At 42.2% G+C, this 13,538-nt stretch overlaps 1 protein-coding gene across 7 annotated transcripts in view; it reads right to left on the bottom strand.

Moving 5' to 3' along the window:
- The window catches only part of Robo1 (roundabout guidance receptor 1), a 1,002,189-nt gene that overhangs the window by 45,074 nt on the left and 943,577 nt on the right, over nt 1-13,538 (bottom strand). For 4 of the 7 annotated variants that reach the window (XM_057763690.1, XM_057763686.1, XM_057763692.1 and 1 more), the window contains 2 exons: nt 9,510-9,707; nt 4,577-4,619 (listed from right to left, as the gene is read on the bottom strand). In XM_057763690.1, the coding sequence (XP_057619673.1) occupies nt 4,577-4,619; nt 9,510-9,707 (241 nt within the window). Of the gene's footprint in view, nt 1-4,576; nt 4,620-6,009; nt 6,037-9,509; nt 9,708-13,538 lie in introns of all 7 variants that reach the window. The other 3 variants (XM_057763689.1, XM_057763685.1, XM_057763687.1) reach the window with 1 other exon arrangement.

The following is a 13,538-nucleotide window of genomic DNA, read 5'->3' on the forward strand; positions in this document are numbered from 1 at the left end:
TTCTAAGGGCTCTACTCATTCACTTACGCTTCCAACGTGGAAGGTTAACTCCCTAACGGAAGCAGCAGAAGCACAGAATACAGTGTGGGCTGGCTTAAGCACGTTACAAACATCTTTACATGATTGCATCTGCCCATATATTCAGAGGATCCATTTGACAAAACAAACCAAAATCCAAAAACCCACCAACCAAACAACAACAACAACAAATGCCAAATATACTCTGAAAATTACACGGCAATTGCTTCCCATTCTACTTTTTCCATTACTTCATATATTCCTATCGCTCACTCCAAGAAGACTTATTTGAATTGATAAACCACAACATAACTATGGTAGAGTCTAGGAGCTGTGGAAAAACTGTGCAGAATCCCAGTGGTGAAGGCTGCCCTCCTATTGGCTGTGTCCTTTCCCCACTGGGCGAATGAGTTTCAAAGTCCTAGGATATGTCTAAGGGTTGCCAATGTCTTTAAGAGAAGCAAGATGTGGATTCTCTCCACTTCTGTGTGTTCTTCCCCAACAGGAAATGTGGTCTTGGCATTCTTTACCAGGCTAGGCTGACCTTCACACACCCTCCCTCAGGTTTCCCTAGTTTTTCCTAGTTCATGCTGTGGTTTGGCATGCAAGTAGGTTTTCTTGGAAGAGGCAACTGGAATGTCTGAGGCATGAGAAATGAGTGAGGGAGAACAGCTACTTAATATTGCCGTGCTCTTTCTGGGTTTCCACACACTGTCCTTGGCATGTTGCGAGCTGGTCGGTTGGCTTCACCACAAGGCTCATTCTTTTGTGCTAAGGGATAACTAAGTCTACAATGTGACAAACTGTAAGATTTCTATATAGCCATTTCTTTTATAAAATGGGAAAAAATTCCAGTCCCAAAGAATTCTTTAAAAGAAAAAAACAACAACAACAACAACAAAACAAACAAACAAACAAAAAAAAAACAAAGGCAACACGGGCGCCTTTGGCATGCATCCTTTTCTAAGGGTATCAATGACATCCTTGAAGCACAGAATTTACTGATATCACATGATGAATTGGCTTGATTACATAATAAAAATTCATGTGTTGAGTTGGGAAGAGAAAGATCTGTAAGGAGTGTGCTGCCTCAAGGACGAGAACACGAGTTTGAGCCCCAGAATCTGAGTAAAGAGCTGGGCAGTGGTGAACACTCCTTCACCATCTGCTACCCCAGCTCTGGAGAGGTGGCAACAGGGAGTCCCTGGGGCCCCTGCTCCAGCCAGCCTAGTTAAATGATCAGCTACAGGCAAGTGAGCGACCTTGTCTCAAAAACCAAAATGACAAATCCTGAGAAAGGACACTAGAGGGTCACCTTTGGCCTCCACAGGCCATGCACATGCATGGACACGCGCACGCCCCCTCCACAAACATACACACAGCAATTCATGTACTGATCATCAGCTGTGCATTCGCTACAGACCAGGAGGTCACATTTTATGGTCGCATGGTCACACACCAAAGGGTAAATGCTTTTCTGCTAAAGTTGAAACAGGAACCATGGAAGGCTGTCTGTACTTCCTAGTTTCTGCTGTAACCACTCAGTTCTGTCACGGACTCAGAAGCGACTTTAGACAGGATGGAGGAAATGCATTTGTTTTTGAACACTTAAGATCACGTGTATATGTGCGTACCTCTGTGAGAGTGTGTGCATAGTGCCTGCGGAACCCAGAGGAGGGTGCCTGATACCCTGGAGCTGGAGCTGCAAGCAGTTGTCCATCCCTTGGTGTGGATGCGGGGAGCACAACTTAGCTCTTCCGCAAGGGCAGTGGCATGCTTTTAACAATGGATCCATCCCTGCATCCCAGCAGCAGCTTGGCTGTGGTCTAAGAGTGCCAATTTAGTGATGTTTTATTTCAAATAAATAAGAGCTGGTTTATCTCATGCTTACCATGGTGCATATTTCATGGGAAACTATCAAAAAGGGAGTTTAGATAAACTGAAAAGGGATGGTAGGTAGAACACTATCTTTAGACTAATCCAGTAAAGTGCGTGCAATGTCATGATCCAGTGTGCATAGAAGACAATGTAACATGGGCAGGTTGATATGGCAGGGCAAGAGTCTGTGGGCTCTATTGTTATCCTGAATTTGGGTTTGATATATTACATGTGGAACTGAGGTCCTGCTGGTACCAGTGTCTTCAGAAGTGTCGATAGCATGAATATACACCCCAAAGATCATTCTTGCCTAGGCTGACAGAGAATCTGCAGGAGTGGTTTTAATGAAACAAGATGCTGTTGGAACGTCCAGTGCTTTCCTTCCAGATTCAGCGAAGGAAAACCAGGGTTTGCAGACAAATAATGTGAGAGACAGTGAGTGTGGTAAGAGATGGTTTGTCAAATGCCCTCCCGGAGGCAGGAGGGCAAAATGGGAGACTTTGGCTTAGGTGTCATTGACCTAGTGATATGCCAGGTCCACTGAGGATCAAGAATCTCAGATGTATGAAGAAAACCAGGGCTGAAATATGGACAAAGCGAACTCAGCAGAGAATACGGACATAGTACACGTTCTCTGCTCCACCAATAAAAAAAACATAAAACACGCACATGCATGGGTGCATACACCAGCACGGACAAACACACGGCACGGCAATCCCATGGCTAGAAATGACGCCTTTTCCCAATGAACTATGTTTCTTTACTTATTTTATTTTCCCCCAAGCGAATAGTAACTGGCACTACCAAAGAGCAGAGTTTGAAAGGCACCAATCTCTTTAATGTTCATCTTGTCTTTCTCGTTGTATTATAAGATAGAGGGTGGGGCTTTTCACCCATGGTGACTGCTACATAGGCAGGGTTTATTCTAGTTAACGAACCAACATGTTTACAATTGTGTAGAAACAAAACAACAACAACAATAAAAAGGAGTCATCCTGAGCTATAACTCTGAAATCCTCACTTAACCATCGCCTCGCCAGCATTCCTACCCCTTTCATCATTACACGGGGGACAACGAAGTTATCTACCAAGGACTGGAAATAAATCCTTTCCATTGCTAGGCATCTGTTTTTAGATGTAAACAGCTATATCTTCATTGCTAGCAAATTTCAAAATAGAGAATTGAAGAACTTTACAATTCCGCATTCACAAAAGAAGAACCACTTAATGCTTCTTATGCATCCCTGCCGTTATTTGCCACATAAGTTTGTTTCCCAAGGTTGTAAACGCTCTAGCAAAGGAATGAGGTTTATATTTTATTTCTAGGTATGTGTGTGTGTGTGAGCATGTGCATACATGTCCACGCACAGAGCCCACCGCCAAGAAAACCAAAGTCTGCAGTCTTAAGTATATACACAAAAGGTGGTGGCTAAATAACCAGGCATTCCAGATCTACCTAAGAGGAAATGTTCCCATGCCAGAGGCTCATTCATGAACGCCTGGGCTGTGCCTCACATGGAATTCCCCAGGATGCAAAAACACGCTGTGGTTGAATTCTTGAATCTAATGGATTTATTCGTTTTATGCAGACTTCCTAGCTTTGGGAGTGTTTTGGAGGCTGGCTTTGTTTCACAGGTATGAAAACAAGAAGTTAATGGTATCCAGGAATGAAGAGATTAGTACCCATTGCCATATTTGCAAAGCCTTGGCTAGAAGCAGGCAACCTCTTCTTCCTTATCACTCTTTGTTATACGGCAAGTTCAGCAATGTTCCTGTCAGACACTCCTTAGATGTATGAATAACACTGTATTCATTTTTCACTGTCCGGTAGCTAACCAGGTTATTCAACTACACACAAAGGTACTTAGTAAGTTAAACAAATTTGAATTTTAAAGGAGTTTTTGTTGGAAGGGTTTCTAATTTTCCTTTTCTTTTCCCCCCCATCATCTTAATGTTACTGAATTTTAGGGCATGAAAAAAATCATCTTATTGTGGAAAATACTTAAGCCTGTCACCTGTGATTTGTACCATTTCAGCCCCTTTAAGCTTTCTGCTGCTCCAATTTGTGATTTCTCTGTGAATATATTACAATTCACTGAATAATAATCACCAAAAATTACATAAATGTGGAATAGAGGTTCATTTTAGTTAGAGGTGAAAAATCTCTTTGTTAACAAGCTATCTAGATTTCGGCCTTTAAACGTATTTCCCCCCAAACACAGACGGGAATTCTGCTAAATTCCTCCGGAAGAACAGACAGCAGCCACAACTTCCCAGACGCTGCTGCATTCAGCAGGTTTTCAAGGGAACGCCTTTCTCTGGTGGTGTCTTTTAACTAGCTATATTTCTTCATCTTCGGCATGCCACAGCTTAATCACTTTAACTCCTTGTAATCATCTGCTACATCAGCAAGTCTGTTTTTCCTGGGTCAAGTGCTCCCTCTCGTGGTCAACGACTAAAAATGCAGGCATTCACAGCAATCCCTGTAAACCCCTTGGTTTAAAGAGTGTCGCTGAGGGGAGAGATCTCTTCGAAGTATTTGAACAAATTTCAAATGGAGGTTTAGTCTTTGAAAAAAGGAAGCAATTAGTCTTTGAAAAAAGGAAGCAATGACACTGAGAAGACAGGAAAGAGTTGGAATACCCCTTCAGATTTAAAAGAAAACAAGTAAGATACTTACCTCCCTCCACTGCTGACGGCTTCGCCTCCTCTTTGATAAGTTACTAGAATGTTACAATAAAAAGAGAGAGAGAACAATTAATAGACATGTTTATATAGCAGGAGCCATCATATTCATGAACATCTTTCTAAAATATCATTCTGTTTCCCTTCCTGCCCAGAAACTCTATAAAACCATTGCCAGATGTAGCAGACTTTAGTTCCATCTAGGAATCATTTAGAAGATTGTTTTTAGACTAACTATACATCATTCTTAATTTCTCGGTGTTCGGATATGATTGCAAAAAATAAAATTAAAAATTCAGTATGCTATTACTAAGCACAGCTCATTCATATGTGCACAATAGTATCTTTATAGATTTCTTTAGAATTTCTTACCAGATAACATAATTCTATGATTTCTGTATGGATAATCTTAAATTCAGAGTGGAAGAAAACTTGCTAGATTGTCTTCCCAGAAGAAGGCACAGAAATAAAGAGAAGATACATGATCACATAAACCCTCCTTCCACACACAAAGACTTATGCCAAGTTGGGATGATTGATGTGACCTATTTTATATTTGACTTGTGAAAACCCTGTCGTACTATATTTCTATCAGACATTATATTTCTATCAGATATGGTGAAAAAAATATTTTAATGCAGTTTAAGGATTAATCCATTTTATTTTGGCCAGAACAAACACAGACTTATAAATAGTTAGGCATGGAGTTAAGAAGATTAGCTTTCCTGTAAATACAGACACATTTTCTAAGAAGAAATGTGTTTTTAAAAGCTGCCAAGTTTCCGCTACTTAGAAAAACTCCAAACTGGAAGTCTGCTAGGGAGAGATAACTGTGCCCAGTGATCCCAATAACTGGATTAAAACTGAGGACACAGAACTATAGGGACATCTTTGACTGGAGCTGACGTGAGAGAAGGATCTGTTCTGAAAGAAGCTGAAGGGGACCAAGACGAGGACTCTGACTTGTCAGAAATGAAGTTTATCACTCATGTGGGCAGAGATTTGGGGTGCTTCTGAGAACAGTAATTCTATGGACAGAGAACTACAAAGGAGAGAAATCTTTCTGTTGTTAGAAAACTTCAAAGTTGAAGTCGAGGGAAGAAAGATGCACAGCCTAGTGTGAACTAACCAGTAAGACGATTAGTGTGTTAAATCATGCCGAGGGTAGAAAAGTGTGCTGGTTTAACGGAGATAACATGCACACGGCCTAAGATGCAATGTGGCATGCAGGATATGTAACTGCATTGAGTAGATGAAAAGCAACGCCCACCGTTTCTACTTCAGATGCATGCCTGGCATGAGTAAATGCAATATTGTGGTCTATGCAAGTCCTTTCCCCAAGTTACCGTTTAAGATGCACTGAAACATAACAGCATGACATACGCCAAACTAACACACGGAAGGAAGAGGGTAAGTGCAAATAGATACCTGTTGGTGTGAAGGTAAAAGACGGGACTGAAAAATCAAAACAAAATATAAACTAGTTATTAAGCTGGAGAGAGAAGGGGAACATATCACATTAGTATAAATCAAGCAGACAGCTGAACATAACACAAATGTAAATAACCAAGCCAGTGGGTTTGACACTCTGATATATGAGTAACACCACATCCGAAGTCTGAAAAAGAAGCAGCCTGTCTCTACAGGTACCGTTCTGAAGTGGCTGACATTCTAATACTCTCAGGAGGGGAATTGTCTGGGTTAGCCTGCGGATGACCTTGCATTTAGAAACACAGAGTCTGCCCACTGCTTTAGTACAAACAGGAATCCTCCACTATTAATCATTCCCAAACACTGGATGATGGATTCTTAAACAAGTATTATCAGGGCTGTGCTGGATCCTTATCTGGACATCTGAAAGTAAATGCTTGGTAAGTGGAATAGTAGGTGCAGTGGGGTGCTCATTACTGGAATGGGGGGAGAGGGAGAGGAGAGAGAGAGAGAGAGAGAGAGAGAGAGAGAGAGAGAGAGAGAGAGAGAGAGAATCAAACAAATTATACAGCTTTACTGGTGAGAAATGCCTGGCAGCACAGAAACAGAGTGATATGGTTTTCTTTTGTTTTTGTTTTTGCTTTTTTTTTTAATCATCATGAAAACTTGTGAATGGATAGTAAGAGATGTAGAGATGTGGAGCTAAACCTCCAATTTATTTGTCATCCTTTACATTGAGAAGCTTTCTAGGGACAGACAGAACATTTTTTAATGCCACCCTAGAAGCGGAACAAAAGAACAATAACACCCCCCGGAGAACCTCCACTCTTTCTGTAGTTATAAATCTTAATCTAATCAATAATGCCTGAAATTGAACTGCAGACCTCAAAAGTAGCAGTCTCCCCCCCCCCTTCCCCGTCTTCTCCCTTTGCTGGGGGCAGGCAAGCACCACTGCAATTTCCATGCTATTTCATAGAGGGAGGAGACGAAACGATTTTCCAATCTCTCCCATTCAATTTAAAGGAAATGCAGCCCTAATAGGGAAAGCAGGAAAATGCCTTCCTTTCAAATTAAAGATTGCTCGCAACAATTCTTTAGGGCAAATAAGCTGCAATATTGATTATTTATCATGTATCAAAAATACCAAAGTATATTTTCCATTTATATATCAATAGGAAATTGATGGTAGGGTCTGAACTTGGATTGGGAACATGCTGGAAGGGTGTACCATGTCCACTTCTTTGCAAGCTACATAATATTAGCATACAATAAAGAACAATGACAAAACCTTCAATTCATCCTCAATTTATACAGTGGCCTTCGTGTGTAGCACAGCAGGACCATCTTAAGAATTCCATTGTGATTTTTTTCACTCAGATCTTTTCAAAGTCAATATAATTTAGCTATCTTAAAAAAACAATAGTAACAAGTCCTTATAAAATATAAAGAACAGGTGCGTTTGAAACTAAAGCTGTTCAAGCAAGAATGGAGTCCCTGAACATTAATCTGCGATGACAAGGACACAGAGGACCAGAAAGTCCAGCCTAGGTGCTTTCGCTAACCCATTTGTGAAGAGAAAAAACAAATCAGGACTGGCGAGCACCAAGTGGGATTTTTACCCACCCAAACCCAACTGAATTCCCAAGTCTTCCAAGGCCACAGCTAACACCTTGTGTGCTCGCTAATGTTGGGGATCTGTGTAAATGAACACAGGCAGGTATGCAAGACCACTGTATATCATACACAGCGAAATGCGGTGAGGCCACCCCCAAAATCCCCACTAGTGTGAAAAAGTCACACTCTGGCTTGACCTTGTGCAGGCAAATGGGCACTCTGCACTAATTCTGTTAATATATGCCATATCTCATTTCACTTAGACCACTGGCATTATTTTTTTAGCATAAGAAATTTTAAAAATTGCATAGAAAAAGAATTACAAAAAAAAATGCTAAGGTGAGGAAAACAGAGTCAGGGGCTCAGGAAGTCCCATTCAGGATTATGTTTTATGATTTCTGTTCAGCGGGGGCTAACTGAAAAGGCAATGGGATTAGTTGGAGAATGCATGGAGGTGTTTACTGGCATGCGCAAAGGACATTAGTAAAGGCAAGGAAGGCTTTGGAGAGCAAGGAGGGGTCTGTGTCTCATCCTTAGAGTGAACCAGTAGAGAACATTAACCTGCTACACTTACACAACTAAGGCACTTTGCTGTGACAGGAAACCCTGGAGCCCAAGGACTGGATGCTTACACAACCAAGCTGCTCATGGAGGCCCTTCCACCAGAAAGTGCAGGGGACTCTACATTTCAATATTACTTAGCCCTGCTTCCTAACTCAAGTCAGATTTCAAAAACAGCCTCCAAGGGTATCCTCCTCCCTTCCTAAGCCACCTCCCACAAAGCCCTTCTCTCCATTGATCCCAGTCAAAGGATCATATGGCCAGCATGTGTCTGTCATTGTTCCTCTTTGTATGCATAATGAGCTGCACTGTCTTTGTGCTGGCCTCAGGCCCTCCAAGTCTTTCTTTGCTATTTCCCGGCAGGGCCACTGACAGACTCGTGTCTGGTGTGTGTGTGTGTGTGTGTGTGTGTGGTGGGGGGTGGACAGATGACAATGCCTGAGAATATTTACATACGGAAGGGGGCTGCAGGGCCGGTCAGGGCTTCATTTCCACAGGACTGGTGACAGTCTCGCTCATTCTTTTGTCAAGATCTCTTGTAAGCAACAGCACAGAAATCTGAGACTGCAGAGCTGGGATTCTGTCTAAAGGTACAGGGCTGTTTGAGTTCCACCTAGCACTAACAACACTGACTGAGCCGCACAATTAGTCAGAGGCAGTACTTTGCCAGGGCATGTCTAAAGTGTTTGCTTAGGAAATGTGTGCACAGTTAGCATAGAAAGGAGGTCATGGTTGGGCAAGGGGGAGCCTTAGAAGCAATCGTTACAACGTCTGCTCTGCAGCAATGTAAAGGTCTTCTATCAGGTTGACATATGGGGTCTCTATCTAGGGTGAATCACACCGTTTGCATCCAACCTGTGAGAACTTTGAGAACAAAAGGGATCACTAGAAACAAACACAGGTAAGGAGTTGTCTACTAAACACCACGACTTAGAGCTGCCCTGGTGTAAACCTGAGTTACACCATGGAGAGGATGGCTATCCACAGGGGAGTCTTAAGAACTGACTCAGCGAGTAAAAAATAAACATGGGCAGCACTGAGATCTGAGGGTGTGCTGCAAAGGCATGAGTCTCTAGGCATGTGTGGCCCCGCCTCTGAGCTGCGAATAGCAAGCAAAGAGTGCTTTCTTTAGAAAAAGGTGGGCCCAGAGAGGCTGGAAGAGTCTCTTCCTGGCTTGCCACACAATCAAGTTCCTATATGGACAATGTGGAGAAATAACCGCACTATTGAGAACCTTCCCATAGTAAAGTTATTTAATGAAGGCTGTGTGCCATGAATAACACACTATCAGTTTAAGATAAAAGGTTTTATAGCCACCACACCTTTCCTGATGCCCGCGTACGTGCTGGTGAGACCGTTTCTCTTCTTGCGGTGCCTGTACAGCCAGATGCTAAAGACCATGAGGATAATCCAGCAGGCTGCCCCAATGCCAGCAATGAAAGCTGGCTGCTTCACCACGTCTGAGATCTGCTGAGCGAGGCTCACTTGGTCCTCGGGAGACACGGGGTTTCCATGAGAATCTGAAAGGCCACCTCTTGGTTAATAAGGGTCAAAATCTCAACATGACAGTACAGTACAGTATACATGGCTCTTGTTTCATCTTGTTAGCATCTGCACAATGATTTTGTTTTCCATTTTGCCTCAACCACCACTGGGAAGTGCAAGAGGTTTTAGGGGAAAGAATTTATTTATTCCATTTACTTTAATTCAAAACAAGTATTTCATACTTTTATGAGGCTACAGTTAAAGACAAATGCCCTCTGTCTTTTTATTTCAAAATACTGTGTGGGTGTTTAGTGTAGGTTTCATATGAGAAAACTAACCAGATATACCAATGTAACTCTAAACTATGGAATAATTTAATGCACTCTGGGAAATAAAGGGTGCTGAATTTGTAAATATAGAAAAAAACTTTTTCACACTTCTGTAGGAACCCTCAAATATTTGTTCAAAAATGATAGAAATAAGTTAGGTGCAGTGGCCCACAGCTTTAGTCCCAGCACCCAGGAGGCAGAGGCAGTTGGATCTCTGTGCGATTTGAAACCAGCCAGTCTATACAGAGAATCCCAGGCCAGCTGGGGTTACATAGTGAAACTCTGTCTTTAAAATGGGCAGTGGGAGGCGGGTGGGAAGCTAGAATTGAAATTTTACCTCTTCTGTAAGTAGATCTTGAAGAAAAATGTGTTTGTTCCCTCCCCAAAACTATTTTGCATGGTCTTCAACTGTCTTAATTACACATTATTTGAACTTACATTCAGAAAGAATTATAAAATCAAAGACCGCTAAAACACTATAAAAATTAGCTTTGGAAGAACTACAGATAATCTTTCTTTTAGAATAATAATGATGATCCACATTAGAAATAAGAAAAGAACATTAAATATGTAAAAGAATCATCAAGTGTTACGAATAGCCAAAAGGACTCATATTTTCTGTTAGACATTTTGATTCAAAATTAAAAATTGATAGAATATATGGATAATAAAATTTACTCATTTTCCATTTGTCTTAGGCTTATAGAGAAATTGCTGACGCCTGTAGTTCTTAGTTAAGGACCCCCAGAGCTGCCTGGGAACTCTAGGAAATCAAGGCTGTTGCTCTACCAGCAAGGCAACCCGTTTTGTTGACCCTTAGTGATGGCCAACTTAAGGCTGCACAGTGTGCAGTGTCCCGACTAGTGGAAGTCCTTTTAATATCTTTCTACACTCTATCTGGGGGGAAAAGTGGTGCTTTCCCATTTTATTCTTCCTATCATTGAATCATCTGACATAAACTACTAATGTCCTGCATTCTTATTTGGATCTATTTTCCCTGTTCACTGTAGTTTTGCTATTCGATACACACAGTGTATTCTTCCACTCCCCTCATCATCTCCTTCCCATTGCTAGCAGCCCCCTCACTGCTGGCACTTCCCTTCTCAGATTCATGTCTTATGGTTATGCGCTGCGACCCGTTTAACCTAACCAGGGCCCTCTGTATGACCAGCGGATTGAAGCTATGCACTGGAGTCTGGCACAGCCATCAGTGAGCACACAGTAAAGGAAATGGTTCCCTCTGGTCCTAAACCCATTAGCAGCAAAGAGAGAGTACTGGGGGATAGAGTTGGCTTAGTCCTTTTTTTTTTCTCCTGTTGTGAGAAAGTTAGGCCCATCTCCTAAGAATATGTTTGAGCTCTGAGAAAAATGTATGTGTGTATGTGTGCTTACATTTTGGGTGCCAATGGCTGTGCATATGGGTGTGGGTGTGTATGTGTTATGAATATGCCTGTGGATGCCAAAATTCAGCACCCAATGTCTTCCTCAATCGCTTCCCACCTATGTCTTGGAGACAGGCTTTCGCTGAATGCACAGCTCAGTATTTCAGCTGGTCTGGCTGCCAGTGAGCCGTAGCATCTGTTTCTCCCTGCCTCCCTACTGCTGGGATTCTGGAAGTATGCTGTCATGCCCAGCTTTTACAGAGGTCCTAGGGACTCTGACTTAGATTCTCAAACTTGCTCGGCAAGCACAGAACCATCTATGCAGCTCTCTCTTCCTGTTTTCTCCCAGGTCTTAGCATGCTCAAGCCAGATACTCTGGCCTCCTTATGACCATCTGTGTATGGGACATAGCAGTTCAACCTCCTTCACGATCCCACTCGTTCTCTATGGACTGTGCACATATCCAGTGGTGGCAGCCTCTTAGTGATGGCGGGGCACTCTGGAATCCATCACTGTTTCCTCTTGGAACAACCAAACCCTTAAAATTTACAGGGGTTTAGTTCTGAGGAAACTTTTGAGCACCAATAAAGACACCATGATTCCACAGGCCCTTCCTCTAGATTCACACTGCGGGGTCATGAGTGGGGCTCCTGTGGCCTTCTCCCTTGTAGATCTGTGTGTAATCAATTGCTTCTGTCACGAATTTGGTCCCATTGCCTCCCCCATGTCTCCTTGGAGACACAGACACCCGTCTCTCACTCTTCCTGGTCAAAGGTATCCTAGAGAAGGGTCATGCAGGCAGGTTACATAAAAATTTCAGGGCACCTGCCAGTCACCGTTCCCTGGAACAGGGAAGCTGTAGCAAGGTAAACACCAGCGACCAGATCATCTGAGCCCTGTCAAGAGAGGACCGATTCACAGCCACTCTGCGGAAAGAGAACTCCAAGCCAGATCAAAGAGACATCAGCAATTCTGCTTTAAAACTGGAGCATGTTCTGGTCCCCCGGTATAGTTTCATTTCGAGAACAATAATTGACACAACTAATTCTTCATGAACAACATTTCTGAACTTGAACATGGCTTTTTTCTTATTAAATGATACTGCCTCTTGACAAGACAACTGGCAATAAAAATAAATAGCTTTTAGTGTGTGCTGAGATTGCTTTAGGAATACAGCGCTCCTCTCCACATGGAAGGTCTAAATACCTTTTCATGCTGTGTGTATGTGTGTGTGTGCACGTGCATGAGTGTGCTACATATACCCTTTCCTTGAACACCACTGCTAATTTCACTTTACAGAGGGTCAAGGCTGAGAAACTATTTTTGCCAGCAGTCACTTGCTTTCAACTGTTTGTTGATGGAAAGTTTTATTTCATGTCCCAGACCCTTTTATCTCTGGTTGGCCTAAGAGCATTTCCACCTCTCAACGCTCACTAAGCAGGCTCATTCTTTTCACTCTTAATTCATCCTTTGTATCTACCAGGTTTATAGATCTCACGGTTGTTTGTGCAAGGTTAAATCTGGTAGCTTCAGATTTTATAGAAAGGGCCATGCGAGGTTCCACTGCTAGCGACCAGATGGGCTGAACGGAATAAAGTGTGGTGTGACTAATGAATTCAATGGCCACTCGGTATATCGGGTTTTGTCTCACTGCAGCTGAGACTATATTAAAATATTTGAGTCTTAAATTTCTTGATATAAATCTTAATAAAATAGCCCACAGTCCCCCTTTCCAACCCATCTTACAAAATAATAGGACGAAAAGGCAGGGAGCTATAAAAGCAAACATCGTCAACAGGATCACAGCGATGTAACTTGCAATGTTAAAAAATAGATATTGACATTACACCGAAGTGGATAAATGTGTGTGTGTCAACTTATATTTATTCCTGCATGCATGTTAAAACATTCTAACAGATGCATTAAGCATTTTTTTTCCGTTTCCTGTATTGCTTGAAACAAGTTGGGAAGCTATTTTTGTCTAAAAAAGATGTATGTAATAATTACATTCCAAGCTGGTAAGTGGAAATGGTGAGTTAAAAATTACGAAATTCTAGCCCAGAGTTGCAGCTGAGTGAGCAAGCATTAAATGGGAATCTCAGAATTAGCATTTAAATCTCCACTCGGTGGAAGGTGGTTCCCTACCCAGCGACCT

The sequence above is a fragment of the Chionomys nivalis genome, chromosome 3, assembly GCF_950005125.1.
Source record: "Chionomys nivalis chromosome 3, mChiNiv1.1, whole genome shotgun sequence".
NCBI lineage: Eukaryota > Metazoa > Chordata > Mammalia > Rodentia > Cricetidae > Chionomys > Chionomys nivalis.